Source organism: Heterocephalus glaber, unplaced genomic scaffold (assembly GCF_053883595.1).
Source record: "Heterocephalus glaber isolate CG9 unplaced genomic scaffold, H.glaber_assembly_v1.0 deba00001553, whole genome shotgun sequence".
Taxonomy (NCBI): domain Eukaryota; kingdom Metazoa; phylum Chordata; class Mammalia; order Rodentia; family Bathyergidae; genus Heterocephalus; species Heterocephalus glaber.
The window spans coordinates 28,805,504-28,827,098 of NW_028258344.1; the positions used below are offsets into that span (position 1 = coordinate 28,805,504).

At 37.8% G+C, this 21,595-nt stretch overlaps 1 protein-coding gene across 1 annotated transcript in view; it reads left to right on the plus strand.

Moving 5' to 3' along the window:
- Nucleotides 1–6,000, plus strand: part of Ca13 (carbonic anhydrase 13) — a 28,542-nt gene extending 22,542 nt beyond the window's left edge. Inside the window, exon 7 of the mRNA XM_004841988.4 lies at nucleotides 5,611–6,000. Within this exon, the coding sequence (XP_004842045.1) occupies nucleotides 5,611–5,730 (120 nt within the window). The 3' untranslated portion in view covers nucleotides 5,731–6,000. The remainder of the gene's footprint in view (nucleotides 1–5,610) is intronic.
- Nucleotides 6,001–21,595: the final 15,595 nt, after the last annotated feature.

The following is a 21,595-nucleotide window of genomic DNA, read 5'->3' on the forward strand; positions in this document are numbered from 1 at the left end:
TCTGCTATAATTCTGGTGGGCTTTCCTATGTATGTGATTTGTTTCTTTTCTCTAGCTCCTTCTAGAATTTTGTTCTTCTTTTGGGTTTCTGGAATCTATCTATTATATGCTTATGTGTAGATTTTTTTTGATCAAGGCTAGTTGGAGTCCTATATGGCTCACTTATCTGTATGTCAAGTTCTTTTCCTTGGCTGGGAAGTTTTTTGCCATCAGTTCTGTGAACAGTTTTTTTATGTCACCTGCACTCTTCTATTTCTTCATTGACTCTGATCAGTCTTATGTTATTCTTCTTTGCATCGTCTAGCAGCTGCTAGATTGATTTCTTGTGGTCCCTTATTATTTTATTTTATTTTATTTTATTTTATTTTATTTTATTTTTTGGTACCAGGGATCAAACTTGGGTCCTTGCACTTGTGAGGCAGGCAGTGGTCCCTTACTATTTTAAAGAAATTTTTCTTTTCCTGGTCACTAATTGCAATACTATCTTCTATATCTGAAATTCTGCCCTCACATTGGCTCATTCTGCTGCGTGAACTTTCAATGGAGTTTTTAATCTCCTGGAAATCTGTTTGCATGTGTTTTATGGATTCCATTCGTTTCCTATGTTGGTTTCCATCATGTTCCTCAGCTCCTCTATTTTTTTATCTGTGTCCTCTCTAGCTTTATTAATTGTCTTTCGCTATGGGCACAATCTCTGCTGATATGTGAGAAATTATTTCTGATTTCATTTTTTCTAGATCCTCTTTTGTTGCCAGTTTTGGGAGTCCGGGTGGTTGAGTATCAGAGTGTTCCATCTCATTTCCCTTTTGGGGTTGCTGTAGGTGATCTGGAAGTCTGGTTTTGAGACTTTTTGTCATGTCTTCCCATTTCAACGGCAGGGATAGGGGTGTGTGTGTGTGTGTGTGTGTGTGTGTGTGTGTGTGTGTGTGCTGCTGGTACCCCCACAGCTCACCTCCTCTGTGCTGGTGGTGGTGGTATGGAGGCCTGGCGATTTTACCTCCTCTGCACTGGGGGCAGCTCTGCTCCTCGGCACTGGGGGTGGTGGTAGAGTGGCCCAGAAGTTTCACCTCCTCTGGGCTAGGGGCAGCTCTGCTCCTCTGCCAATACTGTGTATTATTTAAGGCTCTTTGAATGAATATTATTAATGTGGTTTTTATGCAGGAATGTATATAAAAAGAACTTCATTTTAGAGCTCTAGTGGAATTGGTAATTCACTTTGAAATATTAATTTAAATACCTTGTATCAGGAAGCCTTTTAGACATTTTAATTTTTAACCAGATTCAAAGATTTTTGGTAATAATTTGAATTATCATAATGTAATATTATGGTGATTTTAAGAGTTGAAAATAAATCAGAAGAGTGTTTAAAAATCCAAACCCAGCCTTACCATGAGAAAAACATTAGACAAAGTCCAGTCAAAGAGCATTCTATAAAATACCTAATCAGGACTCCTCAAACTGTCATTGTTCATCAAAAGCAAGATAAGTCTAAGAAACTATCACAATCAAGAATTGCTGAAGGAGATGTGATTATTAAGTGTAATGTTTCCTGCATTGGGACTTGAAACAGAAGAATACTTGGTAAAAACAAAAAAATCTGAATAAAAGGAGTTCAGATAATGATAGCCTATTAATATTGGTTCATTAGTTATGGAAAATATACCATACTAATGTAGGATGTGAATAATAGGGAAACTGAATGTGAGGGATGAGGCAAATATGTGTAATATCTGCAGTAATTCTGTACATGTAAAATTTTTCTAAAATAAAAAGTTTATTTTAAAAACATGCAAATTAGGGGGCCAGAGATTTAGCTTAGTGGTTCCACTGCCTGCCTCGCAAGCACAAGGTCGCGAGTACCATCCTCGGTACCAAACAAACAAACAACAAAAAAAACCTCCATGCAAATTAGTAAAATTAGCTTTTTAAATAAATTAAAATGAAAATTTTATATCACTGATTTAAAGAATTACTTTGCAAAAGATAATGTTTAATCTCAATTTTGGCAGCCCTTGTTTCAGGTCACTGAGAAATATTTTTATTCATTTTCCAGTTTCATCATTAAATGTCCCTAGATGTAAAGAATAAATCCTTGTAAGATGGTGCCAGATTTTTTTTCCTAGGATTTTCTATTGCTATTTCTTGCCAAGTCACTGTTTGACCTAAAGGGAAAATTAGATTCTATATTTTCTTTATCTTGATTCAAATCCATTTTTCTCCCTCGGAGTAACTCAGTGAATATTAAATTCTTGATTTAACTGCCACACCAATGAGCAGATAGAGTATTTTATAATTCTTTTAATAATATATCTGTCTTTTTTTTTTTTTTTTGAGACAGGGTCTCGGTGTGGAGTTCAGTCTGGCCCTGAACTCACTATGTACCCCAGGTTGGCCTTGAACTTGTGGTGATTCTCCTATGTCAGCCTCCCAAGTGCTGGGATTCCAGGCGTGCACTACCACACCCAGCTTGTCATTTTTTTTTGGTACCCGGGATTGAACTCAGGAGCTTGCGCTTGCGAGGCATGCGGCCGTACCACTGAGCTAAATCCCCAACCCTTGTCATTTTCTTTTGAAGCCTAGCTTTGCTTGCCAGGTCTCTTTGGGTTATTCTAAGTCATCTGAATTGCTTTACTCAACTGCTGAAAATCAACATGCAAAGTACTTGGCTTTAATTCTATTCTCCTTGTAAAGAAATGTATTAGTCCATATTAATATTACAGAATATTGGGTTTCATTGTGACATTTTCATACATGCATGTAATGTATTCTGATAATATCCATGCCCCCTATTACTCTCTTTATGCTCTCTCATTCACTCCCTTCCTCTTGTCAAATAGTCTTCCTTTTACTTAAATGTCTTTTTTTTTAGATTCCCCATATTAGGAAAAAAAAACACCATGGTATCTGTCTTTTTGAGTGGCTTAACATGATCTTCAGTTCCATCCAGTTTCCTGCAAATGACATAATTTTTTTCTTTTTTATGGTTGAGTAATGCTCCATTGTGCATATGTACTGCATTTGCTTTATCCATTCATCTGTTGGTAGGCACCTAGGCTGAATTCATATCCTTAGCATGAATCATGCTGTAATAAACATGGACAAAACTGGCTCCAAGTGGGACCTGCATGTGGAAGTGACAGTAGATCTAGAAAGGTTAGTTGGAATCAGGTGGTATAAGGTTCAGAAATCATGCTGACAGATTTGGGGTGCTTAAAATGTTAAAAATGTTATATATTTTAAAGATATATTTTGCAGTGTTTGTGCTAAAATGCATGATGCTCAGAATTTGCTTCCAAGTAATCTGGATTGGGCAGAAAAAGAGGCAGTGAGAATGGGTAGGAACGTGGATGGAAAAGTTGGGTGTGTGTTGAAGGTGAAGCTCAGTGATCCATTTGGTTTATTATGCTGCTCCTTATTTGTGTGTGTGTTTACTGTTCTACAACTAAAAGAAATTAGGGGGAAATGAGGAAAATCGAAATGAAATTTGCTTTTGCAGTTAGTTCATGGCTTATTTTCCAGACAACGTATTCATTGAAACTTCTCAGCTGTCCGTTAAGATCTTTGTGTGTCAAATGAGCTAATAGTACATTACTGATAGGGTTATTTTGAGGATTAAATGATATAATTAGAATGTAATATAAAGTACTTAGTGTGGTGCCTAGAGCACTATGTTCTGTCAAAGAACTTGTTTTTGTTATTACTCAATGTATGCAGGCAACAGAATGCTATTCAAGATGATAGATCTTGAGCATAACAAAAAATTATTTACAGAACCTTTGGAAAAATGTTTCATCTTACTGGGTTATTCCACAAGGAAATTAGAATTTCAATGTTAGAGGCAAAGAAATCAGCAAAACTAGTCCTACCTACGTCAACCTCAAGACTGAACTTGGGACACTCCTGCCAGGAGCCTGTGGATGCTGTGCCAGCCTGAGTGACAGAGGGGTAGATTTTCTGCCTGAATGAGTCTGTGCCTGTGTGACGAGATATGACTGACAGGGACCAGTCAGGGAGGACACGGGTGTCGCAAGAAGTAGGACTTATGTAGGTGTTGGCAGTATCAGGCCTACCCAGCTGAGTCAAGTAATTAGGAGAGTCTTAAAGGGAAGAGGTTTGATGAATAATCAGGACAAGTTTAGAGACTCTCACTCAAATGAGAAAGCTGGTCAGAAAATGATCTGAACTAAGATTCAGTTCCAAACTGATCAATGTCCAGAGGAGTTGAACTGTGTGTGTGTGTGTGTGTGTGTGTGTGTGTGTGTGTGTGTAAAATAAAGTCATAATCTGGTCTTCTGTGTTATCAACTACGGAGACAAGTTGTGGTTGGTGAGATCTATGGACTAGCACCCTGATGTACAACTCAGCATTCCTGCACAGCCACCTGGAGTGGCCTCTCCACGGCGACTTAGCTTATCATACTCTGTAGAAGGATAGATGTCTTCCCAGAAATCAGATTTTATTAGCCTCTGCTACTGGACTTCACCAGAGATTTCCTTAAGTTTCAGCTGGTTTTAGCTATGGTCTAATGAAACATGAGTAATAGTAAGCTGTAATCATTGTATCATCCTTTCCATGTCTGCAGTCTAAAAAGGCACTGCAAAATAACACTTGTGAAAATACAGGTGCTGATTTATGATGAATAAATCTAACTTCATAGGGCATAGCTATAAATGATTGCCATTTATTATGAAGAACCTCCTTTCTCTCTCTCTCTCTCTCTCTCTCTCTCTCTCTCTCTCTCTCTCTGTCTCTCTCGGTTTTTTGAGACAAGGTCTCACTGTGCAGTTCAGGCTGACCTTGAACTCACTGTGGAGCTCAGGCTGGCCTCAAACTCACAGCCATCCTCCTGCCTCAGACTCCCAAGTGCTGCGATTACAGGTATGTGCCACCAGGCTCGGTCTCCATTACTTTCTATTCTGGTTAATACTGTACAAGAGATATTTTGGTCCTCAGGTAAATGATAGTGATTGAAACCTAATTGATGTGTCTTAGTCTAAATTTGCTTGACTTTGAGGTGACAAAAAAGGTTTAGAAGATGGAGGCTGTCATCCTTAATAATTTATTAATTTGTCCTCATCAAAACAAAACAACCAAAACAAATACCAAATAGAGCAATATATTTATAATAGAGCCTTTCAGCGGTCAAAAATAGTCATGTAAATTTATGCTTATTGACATGCAAAAATGCCTACCACATATATGGTGGAAAAATCAGGTTAAAACAGCATGTGTTATTGCACCCATTTTTGTAGTAAAACATATCTGGTATGTGAATGTGTGTGTGTCTGCTGCATGTATGGATGTAAATCCATTCTCTGATTTCTAGATGTGTGCTCTTGAAGCCACATTCTAAATGTGGTCTCCTCTTGTGACTTTGCTTTTTGAACAAAGAATGCTTATATATTTAATTTTGGAACAGGAAGTATTTGTATAATGAGAATTAGCGAAGAATTCTTTATGATGTAAAAGGCATAGCTTAGACAATTTCCATTGCAATGTTTTTAGTTCCCGATAGAGGCAATCTATTAGTTTCTTAATTTTTGTATGTGATTCATTGGCATTAGTGTGACTTTCCATGCTGAAACTAATTCTGCTCTTTTTTTTCCACAGCTGGCCAATTTCCGCAGCCTCCTGTGTACATCAGAGGGGGAAGCAGCAGCTTTTCTGCTGAGCAACCATCGTCCACCTCAGCCTTTGAAGGGCCGAAAAGTGAGAGCCTCATTTCGTTAACTGCTGTCACTGGAGACCACCCTGACTGAGAACAGCAACAAGACAAACTGGAGAACTCCCTGGGAGCAGTACTTCTCTTAATGGGTACATTTTGCTGTCAGCTTCAGGACCAGGAAGAAAACCAGATCTCTTTAATTAAACTAACTTAGCTCATCTGTCCCAGATTTGCACTTGTGGATATTCAACCACCAAGCAATGTCTTTTGTGTATTACACTTGGTCTTAGCCAAAAAGAAGCAATTTTTTTGTGTATTAAAATACATCAAAAACATGTGCTTCAATGTTCTTGAAAATATGGCTGGCCTCACAAATCACAGAATGTCCTAAAAATCCTACCTCAGCGGAGGCTGACTGTGTTACATCTCAAAAGGATGCTTGATGAAAAATTTAAAATTCATTTCCAGAATGATAGGATTGTGCTTTTTCCTAAACAAACAATTCTTAATATTTTGATATTGTTACGCTTCATCAAAAGTAGGTATTTCCATACTGAGGATTGAGCCCATGGCCTTTGCGCTGAGCTACATCTTCAGTCTTGTTTTAGTTTTTATTTGAGCTGGTTTCACTTTGTCACTAAGTTGCTCAGGCTGAGCTTAAACTTTGAATCTTTCTGTGTCAGACTCCTAAAGTGCTGGAATTACAGGCCTGTGCCACCAGACCAGCTTGTGATCCTTTTAATAACGTGTTCAATATGAGAGTTGGGGTTGGGGTGGGATGTGGCTACTCAGTGTCTATTTTACAGATAAAAGATAACCTGTACAATTTTGGTGAAGGATTCCTCAGGATATAAATAGCTATTTTCACATAATGAATTGTGAAAACTTTCAACTATATCAGGGCCATGTATATGAAATACCAGGATTAGATTTCACTACTACAATTTTTTTAAAGAAAATAATCTCAAACTCAGAAACAGTGCAAACAGTACAACAAAAAAGTTTTAATTCTCTGAATTGTTTTAAAGTAAATTTGCCATCCTGGTTCCTCACCATCCCACACACTTTAGTATATATTTGTTTCCTACATGCCAGAAAAAATACATTTTCCTACATAGCCATAATAAAACTGAAACCATCATGAGATTCACACTGCCGTAATAGTGCCACCTAGCTCCTTGGAGAATAGTTTGTTCCTTTCTATGTCATGTTTCCTTCAGTTAGGAACAGGTTCTCAGTCTTTCCTTGGTTTTCATAATCTGTAGAGTTTTGAAGATTGTAGGCCAGTTATTTTACAGAATGTCCATCAATTTGCATTTCTTCAGTGCTTTCTTTTGCTTCAATTCAGATTATGCCCAGTTGGCAAGAATATCACAGAAGTGATTCTGTGTTCTTCTCATTACATCCTATCGGGGAGCCAGTTTTGATTTGATTTGACCTATTATAGAGAATATCCACTTCCATCACTTCATTAGAATGGTATCTGCTAGGCTTCTTCATTGGAAAGTGACTCTTTTTTATCCTTTGTAATTAACAAATATTTGAGTGGGGAGATTCTTTTAAGACTATGTAAATATCTTATTCCTCAATAAACCTACAATTTATTAATTTATTTCCATCAAGGACTTAGAGATTCCTATTTTTCTTAATAGGCTATAATCTGTTATTATCATTATTTTACTTTTTCTGATGCTCAGATATTTTTCTTGATGTGGCCAGCAGGAGCACCTTTAAGTTGACTTCAGTATCATTTTGACACATCCCCACTTCATTACTTTCTGACAGTCATACAATGTTCTTAACTTATTGGATATTTTCCTTCCCCAGGCCTAGAATCAGCCATTTCTCCAACAAGCCCTAGTCTCTTTTAGCGGAAGATAATGTTGACATAACCGAGATCTGGGTACTAGGTAAGCTCAGTGCTACTGGAGTGTTGCTACCCTGAGGCCCTCTCAGGGAACAGAGATCACAATTGTATATGTATGTGTACACACACACACACACACACACACACAATAACAAGCATGTGTACATACAGTATAAATGTCTACATGTCTATTTACTCTTTTTTTGTATTAAATTCTTTTATTGGTACATTGTAGGTATACAACACAATTACATTTCTCATTGGGAATTGTACCTTTACATAATGCATCTTGGTTCTTATTTTTTCCCCATTCCTAGCCCTCCCTTCACAATTTACAAAGACTTTACTTCCATATTTTCCATTTCTCATCATTTTTCCTTTTCCTTCTTTCCTTTCCCCTGCCCCTCCCACTACCCTTACCCCTTTGGACCTTTTCTTCCTATTTTACATTATGTATTATTCATTCTTATCATTGGTAAATTTTAGGTATACAATATAATGACATTCATCATTGGAAATTTGCACCTTTACATATTCTCTCTTGGTTCTTATTTTTCACCCTTGCCCAGCCCTCCCTTCAACCCCTCCAGTCCTATTTACAAAGATTTTGTTCCTATTTTTCCATTTTCTCATATTAATCCCATTCCCTTCTATCCTTTCCCCTAGCCCTCCCATTTCCTTCCCCTTTGCCCCTTTTCTTCTTATTTCACATTACCTATTATACGTTTAATCCTTATTTACACTTTCAATTTCTCACACCAGAGAAACTATTCGGTATTTACACATGTGTGTCCTATTTATTTCACTTAAGAGTATCGCCTCAATGTGCATCCACTTAGCTATAAATGTCTCTAATTTCTCATTTTTTATGGCTGAGTAGTACTCCATTTTATAAAAAAACCACATTTTCTTTATCCAGTCTCCAGTTGATGGGCATTTGGGCTGTTTCCAAGTTTTAGCTATTACAAACTGCGCTGCTATGAACATGGGTGCACATATATCACTGTGGTATGATTCTTAATTCTTTGGGGAAGATCCCCAGCAGGGGAATAGCAGGGTCAAATGGGACTTCCAGTCCTAGTTCTTTGAGGTATCTCCATACTGATTTCCACAGTGGTTGCACCAGTCTACACTCCCACCAGCAGTGGAGCAGGGTTCCTCTTTCCCCACAGCCCCGCCAGCATTGGTTATTGGTTGATTTCATGATAGCAGCCATTCTTTCTGGAGTGAGGTGGAATCTCAGAGTTGTTTTCATTTGCATCTCTTGAATGACCAGTGATGTTGAGCATTTTTTCATGTATTTATTTGCTATTTCTACTTCTTTGTCTGAGAAATGTCTGTTCATTTCAGATGCCCATTTTTGGATTGGGTCTTTAAATTTGGGAGGTCTGATCTTTTTAAGTTCTTTATAGATTCGAGATAGTAGACCTTTATCTGAGGAAGAGCAGGTGAAGATTTTTTCCCACATTGTGGGTTGTCTCTTCACACTGCCGGTGGTTTCTCTTGTTGTGCAGAAGCTTTTTAATAAGAAGAGATCTCACTTGTTGATTGTTTGTGCTAGTTCACGGGCAACTGAGGTTTTGTTCATAAAATCTTTTCCTACACCGATATCTTCAAGGGTTCTACCTAACCTCTGTTCCAACTGGTTCAGAGTTTCTATTTTAATATTTAGATCTTTAATCCATTTTGATTTTAGTTTACTGCATGGTGAGAGATACAGGTGTAGTTTTAATCTTTGGCAAGTTGAAGCCCAATTTTTCCAGCACCATTTATTAAAGAGGCTATCTTTCCTCCAGTGAGGGTGTTTGTCTCCTTTATCGAAGATGAGATGGCTGAGTGTGGCTGGCGTTGTTTCTGCATCTTCTAATCTGTCCCACTGGTCCTCAGGTCTGTTTCTTTGCCAGAACCATGCTGTTTTTATCAGAGTAGCTTTGTAGTAGAGTTGCAGGTTGGGGATTGTGATACTGTCTGCCATGTCTCTGTTCCCTAGAATTGCTTTTGATATTCTGGGTCTCTTCTTGTTCCAAATTAATTTTTGGATTGTTTTCTCAAGGTCTTTGAAGTATGCTGCTCGGATCTCAACTGGAATTGCATTGAATCTATATAGCAGTTTTGGAAGTATGGCCATTTCCACTATATTAATCCTTCCTACCCAGGAGCAGGGGATGTCTGTCCATTTTCTGATATCATCTTCAATCTCTCTTTTCAGAGTGCCATAGTTTTCAGAGAAGAGGTCTTTGATTTCTTTCATTAGGTTGATTCCTAGGTATTTCATTTTTTTGGATGCTATTGTGAATGGAAGTATTTGCCCTATTTCTCTCTCAGTGAGTCTGTCACTTGTGTAGAGGAAAGCTATTGATTTTTGTGTGTTGACCTTGTAACCAGCTACTTGACTGAATTTGGTTATTAAGTCTAGAAGACTTTTGGTGGAGTTCTTGGGGTCTTCTATTTAGAGTATCATGTCATCTGCAAATAATGACAATTTGACTTCTTCATTTCCTATCTTTATTCCTTTTATTTCTTTCTCTTGTCTAATTGCTGTGGCTAATGTTCCCAGAACTATATTGAACAAGAGTGGTGATAGTGGAGATCCTTGTCTTGTTCCTGATGTTAGTGTGAAGGATTTCAGTTTGTGACCATTTAGTATGATATTGGCTCTTGATTTTTCATAGATGGCTTTTATCAGTTTGAGGTAGAGACCATCTATTCCAATTTTTTGTAGGGTTTTTATCATAAATGCATGTTGGATTTTGTCAAATGCTTTTTCTGCATCTATGGAGATAATCATATGGTTTTTGTCCTTGGCTCTATTGATATAGTGTATTACATTAATTGATTTTTGTACATTGAACCATCCCTGCATCCCTGGGATGAATCCCACTTGAACAGGGTGTATGATCTTCTTGATGATCTTCTGCATTCTGTTTGCCATTATCTTATTAAGGATTTTTGCATCTATGTTAATTAGTGAGATTGGCCTGTAGTTCTCCTTTTTGGTTGGGTCTTTCTCTGCTTTGGGGATCAAGGTGATACTTGCTTCCAGGAATGAATTTGGGAGTATTGCTTCCCTTTCAATTTCATTGAAGAGTTTAAACAGCAGTGGCAGCAGTTCCTCTCTCAATGTCTTGTAGAATTCAGCAGTGAAGCCATCAGGGCCCGGGCTTTTCTTAGTTGATAAGTTTTTAATTACATTTTCAATTTCATTGGTTGATATTGGGTTGTTCAGAATTTTTAGGTCTTCTTCATTCAACTTTGGTAATTCATATATATCTAGGAATCTGTCCATTTCTTCTGTGTTGTCCACCTTATTGGCGTATAGGTTCTGGAAGTAGGTATTGATGATCCTCTGGATTTCTGCTGGGTCTGTTGTAATTTCACCTTTTTCCTTCCTAATTGCATGGATTTGGGCCTTTCCTTTTTCTGACAAGTTTGCCTAAGGGTTTGTCAATTTTGTTGATTCTTTTGAAGAGTCAACTCTTGGCTTCATTGATTTTTTTGTATCGTTCTCTTAGTCTCCATTGCATTGATTTCTCCTCTGATCTTTATAATTTCCTCCCTTGTATGAGCTCTGGGGTTGTCCTGCTCTTCTTTTTCTAGAAGCTTGAGGTTCAGCATCAGGTTGTTTAATTGGGATCGTTCTGTTTTCCTAATATGCGTATTCACTGCTATAAATTTCCCTTGTAAGACAGCTTTCATTGTGCCTCATAGATTCCAATATGTTGTACTGTCAATGTCATTTAATTGAAGGAACTGTCTGATTTCTTCTTTAATTTCCTCTGTGACCTATTGGTTATTCAGAAGTGTATTGTTCAATTTCCACATGTTTATGTAATTTTTTGAGTTTCTTTTGCTATGGATCTCCAATTTCATCGCACTATGGTTTGATAATGTACAGGGGATAACTTCAATTCCTTTGCACTTACTTAAACATGTTCTATGTGGGAGTATGTGGTCTATTTTGGAGAATGACCCATGTGCAGCTGAGAAGAATGTGTATTCTGATTTTGTGGGGTGGAAGACTCTGTAAACATCTGTTAAGTTCATTTGTTCAAGAATTCAATTGAGTTCTAGTATTTCAGTATTTATTTTTAGTCTAGTTGATCTATCTATTTGTGACAGTGGGGTGTTGAGGTCCTCACTAAAATTGTATTAGTACATATATGACTTTTCATGTCTGTTAGTGTTTGTTTTATATAGTTTGGTGCACTAGTGTTTGGTGCATAGATATTTATGATTGTCATCTCTTCCTCTTGGATTCTTCCCTTTACAAGGATGTAATGTCCTTCTTCATCTCTCTTAATCAGTGTTGGTTTGAAATCTACTTGATCTGCAAAGAGGATAGCTACTCCTGCTTTTTTTCGGGTTCCTGTCGCATGCAGTATTGTTTTCCACCCTTTAACTTTCAGTCTATGAGTTTCCTTTTGAATTAAGTGTGTTTCTTGTATGCAGCATACTGTTGGATTTTGCTTCTTGACCCATTCTGCCAGTCTATTTCTTTTGATTGGTGAATTGAGACCATTAACATTGATGGTTATAACTGAAACGTATTGATTTGTCATTGCCATGACTTTTTCTTTTTGTTGGGTTCTCCCCCTTTACATTTAATTTCTTGTCATGCCAGATGGGTACATTCTGCTTTGCTTCCTGGGGTTGTGATCCTCAATGTCTGTTCCTAGGATATTGTGTAAAATTCTTTAGAGTGCTGGTTTGGTATTCACAAAGTTCCTAACATGTTCTTTGTCATGAAAGTATCTTATTTCTCCATCCATTTTGAAAGATAGTTTTGCAGGGTACATCAATCTGGGTTGGAGGCTGTTTTCTTTTAGGGCTTGGAATATGTTACTCCAAGCTCTTTTTGCCTTGATGGTTTGTGTTGAGAAGTCTGCTGTGATTCTGATGGGCTTTCCTTTGTATGTAATTTGTTTCTTTTCTCTGACTGCTTGGAGAACTTTGTTTTTCTGTTGTGTTTCTGGAATCTTAACAATTATATGCCTATGTGTAGATTTTTTTTGATCAAGGCTGTTTGGAGTCATACATTCCTCACTTATCTGTATGTCAAGCTCTTTTCCCCTGCTAGGGAAGTTTTCTGCCATTATTTCTGTGAAGAGGTTTTTTATGTCATCTCCACTCTCTCCTGTTTCTTCATTGAGCCCAATCTGTCTTATGTGATTCTTCTTTGCATCATCTAGCAGCTGCTGGATTGATTTCTCATGTTCCCTTATAATTTTGAAGCAATTTTTCTTTTCCTGGTCACTAATTGCAATCTTATCTTCTATATCTGAAATTCTGTCCTCACATTGGCTCATTCTGCTGTGTAGACTTTCAATGGAGTTTTTCATCTCCTGGAAATCTATTTGCATCTGTTTTATGGATTCCATTTGTTTCTTATGTTGGGATTCCATGATGTTCCTCAGCTCCTCTCTAGATTTATTATCTTGCACTAGGGGCATATTTTTTCCTGTTATCTGAGAAATTATTTCTGATTTAATTTTTTCCAGATCCCCTTTTTTTGCCAGTTCAGTGCGTCCAGGTGGTTGAATATCAGAGTGTTCCATCTCATTTCCCTTTGGGGTTGCTGTAGGTGATCTGGAAGTCTGGTTTTGAGACTTATTTACGTGTTTTCTCATTTCAACTGGGGCGAGGGGCTGTTAGCACCTGCATGGATTACCTCCTCTGAGCTGGGTGAGTTGGGACAGGGGCCGGGAGCAGCGGTAGAGATGGTGACCCAAAAGCCCTTTCCTGTGGGCTGGGAGCAGCAGAAGGGATGGTGGCCGGGAAACCCCTTCCTCTGGACCAGTAGCAGTGGGATGGTGGCTCTGAAGCCCCTTCCACTGGGCCAGGAGCAGCGGGACAGAAGGTTGCCCAAAAGCCCTTTCCTCTGGGCTGGGAGCAGCGGGAGGGCTGGTGACCGTGAAGCCCCTTCCTCTGGACCAGGAGCAGTGGGACTCAGTACCTTGGTCTGGTGGTCTGGTGTCCTCTGCGTCTTTGTATTGTGGAATCAGGTGGCTGCCTGTCTCTCTATTTACTTTTTAAAACATGCTTTAGGGGTGATGATTTAGCTCAGTGGTTTCACCGCCTGCTGCGCAAGTGCAAGGACCTGAGTTCGATCCCTGGTACCAAACAAACAAACAAACGAATAAAAAACATACTTTTATATTTCTGTCTCCAGTTTCAATCCAATACTACAGGATTCAGATACTTTCTATATTTGTAACTCATGTTTCAAACAGAAACTTGTTTGCCACTATCCTCAGTATGTTTACTTTTTTGGCCCATTTTTCTGCACATAGCCAATATTCCATCACCACTTCTCGTCTCCCACCCCAACACTGCACAGATACCCCCTTCTCAGCAGGAACTCTGACTTCCTGTACTGGGCCACTTCATCCCCTGTAACCACATAGCACCCCCCTGTTTGGCTATTCTTCAATAAACCTCCACTTTATTAATTTATTTCCACTGTCTAATGGATTTTGGACCAAATTGTTCAAGAACAGATGAGAAGGAAGAGAAAATAAAGGAAAGGGAAGAGCAAGATTACATTTTAAAATATTTGCTGAGCTGTTCTTTTTCTTCCTAGAAAAAGGTTACTGAAATATAGCTCTACTTATACACATTACATCATAGATGGCAAGAGATGGAGTGAGCATTTTGTAAAAGGGCCTTAGGACTTTCTGAGTGGGGCTGCAGGAAATGTAGCCCATGAATAGCAGTCTTGTTTTAGAGGCTGGGGAGGCATCCTGACCATGGATAAGTAGCTTAACTTTCTCACATTTTATTAAACATTAAATTCTTTATGTTAAGGTGTGAATACCCTTAAAATGTAAACTTCTCTCAGAGGATGATTTTTAAGGTTGCTATTATGCTTTATGCTTTAGTATAATTGATATTTGCATGACAGGTTTTGGGGGGGAGGGAATACTGTAACAGAATTAATATGATACAACAGTCAATAATCTGAGTGGATAACCAAGACAAAATCGAACTAGTTTACAATTTTGCCTAGATGCTTACCTGTACCCTAACACCATGCAACATGATGGATGCATAGAAAATAGTCAATGTTGGTGAAGATAAAATGCTTTTATTGGGTTGAATTAATTGGATATTCTTCTGGTGTGGCTAGAAACCCACCTTTGTCTTACTGGAGAGGAATTACAACAATTAGGAATTCTCTTGCACTGTCATGGACTAAGAGAAGTCTACCTGTGAGAAGACCCTCACCATTTCCTCTCTTCATTGCTCCCACAAGAGTAAGTCACTCAGGAGAAGGAAGTGGGTCCATTAAATGTCCTTGTTTTCAGTGCACTGTTTTCAGTACAAGATCTTCTCACTGGAAAGAGTGGTCAATTTATTTTAGCCGTGCTCACACCGTAACACTTCTAGAAAACGGGTTTTTATCTCACTAAGATCAGATGAACCATAACTAAGCCTTAAGTTTTTATGGGAGGTATGATTTAGCAAAAACTACCACACAAAGGTTTTGTATTTTAACAAGGACTTCTGGAGATAACTACCTTCATGGAGGTGATTCTAGACATTTATGGTCTGCTGGTGCTGAAGGAGCTGGAATCATAGGCAGCCTCTCTGAAGGCCTCAGAGGCAAACACATAATTAAATGTGATTGGGTTAAGATAGAAATGGCAAGGTATCAGTTACTCACAGGAAGACAGAAACCACTAGAATTTCAAATAGATGATGTAATACTGGGAATTACATGATATAAGTTATGAAAAATGCTGAAAACCTGAGCAGAGGAGAGAGAGAGCCAACCAAGAGATTAGCAAGAACAGGAAACTCCTCTCTTCCTTAGGGGGAGGCAGGTCTCCTGAAACTCAGAGGCCAAGGACACATAACTGAAATTGAAATAAAACTAAGCCTGATCCTAGCAGGACCTGGGTGTTTTTAGAAAGATCCAGCTATTATCTGAAAGCCTGCCTGAGGCAGAGACAGGAGGTTCTTCAACTGGTGGTACCCATTCTTAGAACTCCAGGCAACACAGAAATATGTGAGTTCATCCCTTTTGCTATAGAGAGTAGATAAATGTAAAAGTCCAGGAATGGATCTGAAGGCAAATGGGCTGAAAACCAGCCAAGGAACCAAGGTAGGGTACTTCCATTATATAGGTCAAGGAAATGGCTATGAGGCTGGACCAGAAATCTCCAGAGATGGAAGATCATTGTTATATTTCTCTTCCATTGTGAAAATTTAATTCAACTATTGCTTATTGGACTTCTTATGTGCCAAATGTGCTAAGTATAGACCTACAAATGATTAAGAAGTGATTCCTGCTCTTAAATAGCTGAAATCTCTCAAGGCAAGAGTAAAAATAGACTTCATCAGTATTAGATATCAAGGAGCTTAATTTGAGGTATCTTTAGAGTGCTATGGAGAAGATAGAGAAAATTCTGGAGAAACAGAATGATGTAGATTTTCAAGTGTGGTATATTTGAAAATTGAGTTGTTTTCTATATGGTTTTGTACCAAGCGCTTAGGAGTAGAGAGATATGTCAGTGAGGACTCCTTCGTTTGAGAATGATAGGAATTCCATTTCAAAATAGCTAAAGTAAATGGAATTTATTGATTCACAAAATTGAAAAATCCAGAGGTAAATCTGGCTTTCAACACGGCAAGTCCAGGGATCAGGATCATACCTCAGTGTCTCTAAATCTTGGCAGTTTCCACCTTTGTGGGCTCCATTCACAGTCAGGCTTTCTTCTCTGTTGTCATGATGGATGCTCATACCTCTATAGCTATCCCACCTCTGTGAGCCATATCAGTGCCAAAAGGGGAGCTTGTGTCTACAGACATCAAAATTTGTCTGGCTTGAGCTCAAGTTGGCCTACGTTGAGTCAGTTGCCCTCCCGTCACCAAGCCCTCATGGCTGAAGGAAGAACACTGGCTCAGGGAAAAAAGTGGAGTCAAATGCTTTCAAAACTGTCAGGCCAAGAGTGGAAGAGGGGTTGCTACAGTGCAGCAAACCAGGCTAGTACTTTAAGAAGAGAGAGATTGTGGGTGGTGAAAATGTCTACTAAGAACTGAAAGAATAGAGGAAATTAGGCCTGAAAAGAATAAAACTGGTAATTTAGACCATCTAGAAAATAACTCATCCATCTAAGAGAATGAAGTCTCTCAATCCAAAGGCAGAGTCCACTTATCAATAAGGGCATAAAATGTTTTAAAAATCTGCTAATGTTTTGAGGAAGTAACAAACTGAGATGAGGAAGGCTAGGGATCATCACACTTAGACGCCAAACCTGGAACTGGCAAACATGAGACATTTTTCCACAGGACAGAGCTACTGGATGGCCCAGTTCCATTGGTGTTCCAGTAGGGCTTAGATGTAGACTCTGGATTCTGAACCTTGAGGTCTGTCTTTTGATGGCCTCTCTTAAGTTCCAAGGATGCAGAGATGTTTATGTTAGGTGTCATACTCAACTTTCTAGGCCTTAGCTCTTGTCCAGAAACCAGCACTTGGTCATCCCTGCTTTGCACAGTACTTTGTCCTTACAGGTGATTCAAGAAGTATTTGTTTACAGAACTAATGAATGACAACATGGCTGAGCAAGTGTTCTGATTACATGTAAAATCAACACAGCTTGTAATCCATTCTTCGTCAACATAATAGCAAATGCCCATAAATTATTCACTTAAGAACACAAGTGGTTTGTTCCTTAAAGAAATGATAGGTTAGCATTTGTGAAACTACTCCAAGATAAATAGAAATGGAGTTTTATAGATTGCGTTGTGACAAAACAGACACACCTTCTCCCCATGATAGTCTCAAAACAAGCATTGTTCTTCCTTGTCCACCACTCTGAGTAAAACCTTCTATGGCCAGGAACATTTCCACAGGCAGAGCAATGGACCAGCAGGTTTCAGAGTGGTCAGCTCACCCCTGTGGGGGTCTCTGAGATACTTTCAGTGGGTCAATGAGGCCAACACTACCTTATAATAGTACTAAGATGTTATTTGCCTTTTCATTGTTTTGATATTTGTACTTCTACCTCAAAAATGATGATGACTTGCACAAATCAAGGGTGTGGCAGTAAAACATATTTCTAGTTATTATTTTCTTCACCACCATGCAATGTTTTTAAATGCCAGGTTCTCTTAAAAATATCCTTATTCTAAAATAAAAATTAATTTTACTAAATCTGAACTTTGGAGCACATTCTTTTAATGTTCAGTGTAACAAAATGGGAGGCCTACATGAAGAACTTCTGCTCCATATGGGAATGCAATGGTTTCCTTTAGGGAAAGCCCTTATGGAATGTGCTGCAAACTGAATTAACCACTTTTTTCATAGAGCATCATTTTTGACATTTCTGAAAGAGCAACTGACAATACTCAGACTTGAGTAATTGGCAAGTATTTTTCTCTGTAATGAACAAAATGAGGCTGACAAACAACTAAAAATATTTGTTAGTAGTGATAACATTAGAACTTTCAAGAGAAACTTATAATTTTGGAAAACTCATACCTGTCTCCATGAATTTGCCAGCTTCTTAATTCTTAAAAATACTCCGATGAGACCAGTGATAATTTTAACAAGGATGATTTTTTAATATTTTATAATGAATTGAATTTATGTATATCATACATAAATCAGAGAAGCAATATTTTATAATTGAGCAGTACATGACATGATAAAATCATGCCCAGATAAAATATGTTCAAAATTCAAGATAGACAAATACATTTGAATGAAACAGTTTATTCAATACAAAGTTTATTCAAACAATTTATTGATATGTAGCTAACTTAAGAAACTACCACTTGTTGTGTATACTGAAAAATAATATACACCATTATCTAAAAAGTTATTAACTTACTCTTTCATTTTCTAGCTGTATGTGTGTGTGGCTGGATTTCTCTTAAGTGGCTCTAACAGCCGGTCACAGCCAACTGAATGTAGAAGCAGCTATACGAATCCAAACGTCTTACTTAGCTAGACATTTAAGGATTTAAAAAAAATGTGAATGTCACTTTTCTTATTACATTTTTTGTTTTGTAAAATATTGTTATTTTCACAAAATGTTTTCTTTATGCTAATTTATTATATGAATGATTTTTAATGAATTTATTACCTACATGAGTTAATAGATACTTTACTATTTCTATTTTAAGTCTAATATGGTAAATATGAATAGATATAACCCACATAAACAAAAGCTCTTTGATATCATTAAAAACTTTTAAGAGTGGAAATGGTTCAAGACAAAGAGAATTAGCAATCACTCCCATAAACCCCTTGATTCAATTTTCCAACCCCTGTGCTCAGCATTCCACTCCTCTAAGATTTGTGCTCATTTCTGCTGAACAGACTGGTTTATGCTCTAACAAAACAATATAACTTATATATGCTTATATGTTACCCACATTTCAAAAAGTAAATTGTACTCACATACTCTCAAACTGTTAGACAGAGGTTGAATCCCTTTATTCCAGGTACTTCTAAGTTCACTCTTCCTTTATGGCTTTTTCTCATTTTTGTTGTTATCCTGGTTTTTGTCATTTAATTCTCAACATGAAGTGTAAGGCCAAGAAATTTGCATTACTTTCTATTTAGTTGCAGAAGGAAGAAAATAATTTTCTCTATATTTGAGGTAATATCTTGAATTCACATCTGAACTACTTACTGTACAGTTGCATTAGGACCTGGACCAACAGCTTCCTGTCTTCTGCCCAAAGAAAGTCCTCACCTATGTTTGCTCTTGACAAATTGCTACCCCTTCTCTTCCAAGCATTCTGCTGTTCAAAACTTCACTCCAGAGCAGAATTTTGTTGACTGTACCTCCAAGAATTTCAAACAGAAGATGTAAATCCTTGGAATTACATGACCTAATTTACAAAAAATGCAGAAAAACCTCGGAATTGCATGATGTTAGTTATGTTTTTCCTTTGGAAATCAGTCTGGTCAAACACAAACTCAAAGTTCTTCCTCAAACAATGAAAAGTTCTGTTGTGCTTTGTAGCTACTACAGAAGCACACTTTTAGCTGAGTTTGCTTGCTCATCTCAAAAGTTTGAAATCTGAGCCCCAGTTAATCTTTTACTTAAAGACTTCTCGGCCAACATCAAGGAAGAAAAGAAGCTCTTCCTTATTATGAGAGTTGGCTTCGTTCCTACGCAAACACAGACTCTTTGTTGTGTTTAATGCAGTGTATCCTTCTGAAAAATAAGTGAGATTAAAATGTTAGGAGGACCTATTTCATTTTAATCCTTTATAAAATAAAAGGATCTCATCTATTTCAATATGCTAATACTGAATATGCTAATGTTCAGTAACGGATTAATTCTTGATTCAGTACCTATAGCTGGTTAATGTTTATTGTAAATGTGTCAGTTTATCATGAAGTCTTTCAAATGACATGATAAAAATTGCATAGTCTTGTTCTGTAATAACGTGATGTAGGTAAGCTTCCATATGAAATATTCTGCAACAAAGTCATCAGTCAAAACCCCAAATGGTCTCCTCTTCTTTTCCCTTTCCTTCCTCCATCCCCCTTTGGTGTTTGTCACAGAATCAGAAACCCACTACTCATTTAATCATAAATTTACATATTTACTAGCTATGGATGTTTCTATCCCTTAACTTGTCTTCTGGGACAAATTTTCTGGTTTCTTCCCTTTCACCAGCTATTGTTTTCCAGTCTGTTCTTCTCACTGTACCTCACACACTGTTTGGGTGATATTCTTCTAGCTCCATGGCTTTAAATAACATTTAAACAAATGAATAATCCATACATTATATCTCCAGCCCCAAGCTTTCCCTGAACTCAGAACTCAGTGCCCAATGACCTTTATGACAGCTCCAGGGATTGCCTGCTGATAGTCTATACCCAAACAGGTTTCTCAGTGCCACCCACTGTCCCCTTGTTCTTCCCTGCAAACTCCCCTCTCCCTGCATGCTCCATCTGGAGTCAAACGTGCCACCAGGTGCTGAAGTCTCACAGTCACCCCTCCTCTCTCTCAAACCCACATTGAATTTGTAAGCAAGTCCCATGAATGCTGTTCTGAAAATATGTCTCTCAGTTGGTCTCCTTGCTCCAATTTTGCTAAACAGTCTTCGCCACATAGCAGCCACAAAGATTCTTAAAAAGTTGGCCAGAGGTCTTTATTTCATTGAGCTCCATGCTCTAATGATTTCCTGCTACTCAGAATAAAATGTGAAGTGCTACTTAAAGTAAAATATGAAGGGCTTGTAGAATTTTACACAATTTATGCACTCATGGCTTCTGTCCTTGTTCTCTATTCCTGTTAAACAGGATTTTTCAAGCCTTTCCATCTGATCTGCTCTGCCTGTAATGCTTTTCTCCAGATATTCTCATAGATCACATCCTCATTCATTCAAATGTCATTTCTTCAAATAGGCCTTTCCTTGACCACTAGTTCTGAAGTAATACCCCTCAGTCCCGTGGCTTTCTTTATGCATGCCTTCTTTCATTATTTTGCATAGCACTTAACATTATAATTAACCTAGTGTAATATTTATTTTTAAGCATTCTCTATCTCTCTTATTAGAATGTAACTTCCTTAAGGACAAGAGTTGCATTGTGTTTGCTCTTAGCATTTAGACAGTGTTTGACAGATGTCAATAAGTATTTAATGAACAAGATTTTTTCATGCTCATTTGAAATAACATACAGATTCTCAATAGACTCTTTCATTTTCTGGATTAGTTTTGTACTTTTGTAGAAAACTAGTGTAGAATTAAAAATATATTTAACATTATATTGAGTTCACAGAATATCAAAAGTTTTTAAGGTGTTAGTGCAACAATGACAGACATTGGTTTACACACCACGGTCAATAGTGCTTCAGTACTTTGAAATGTTCCTAAAATTTTCATGTAACATTTAAAAGTATACATTTTACTCACGTGAAGACTCTCACAGAGTAACGGATGCTATGCCTAGCACTCAGGAGGTCACTTGGATCTGGATACTGTCTTCCAGAACAACGATGTTAGTGTGGGAGAACACTTAGAGAAGGTAACACAGGAGAGAATGGAGAGAAGAATGACAAAGGCGTTCTTGAAGTAAATAGAGAATATGCTGT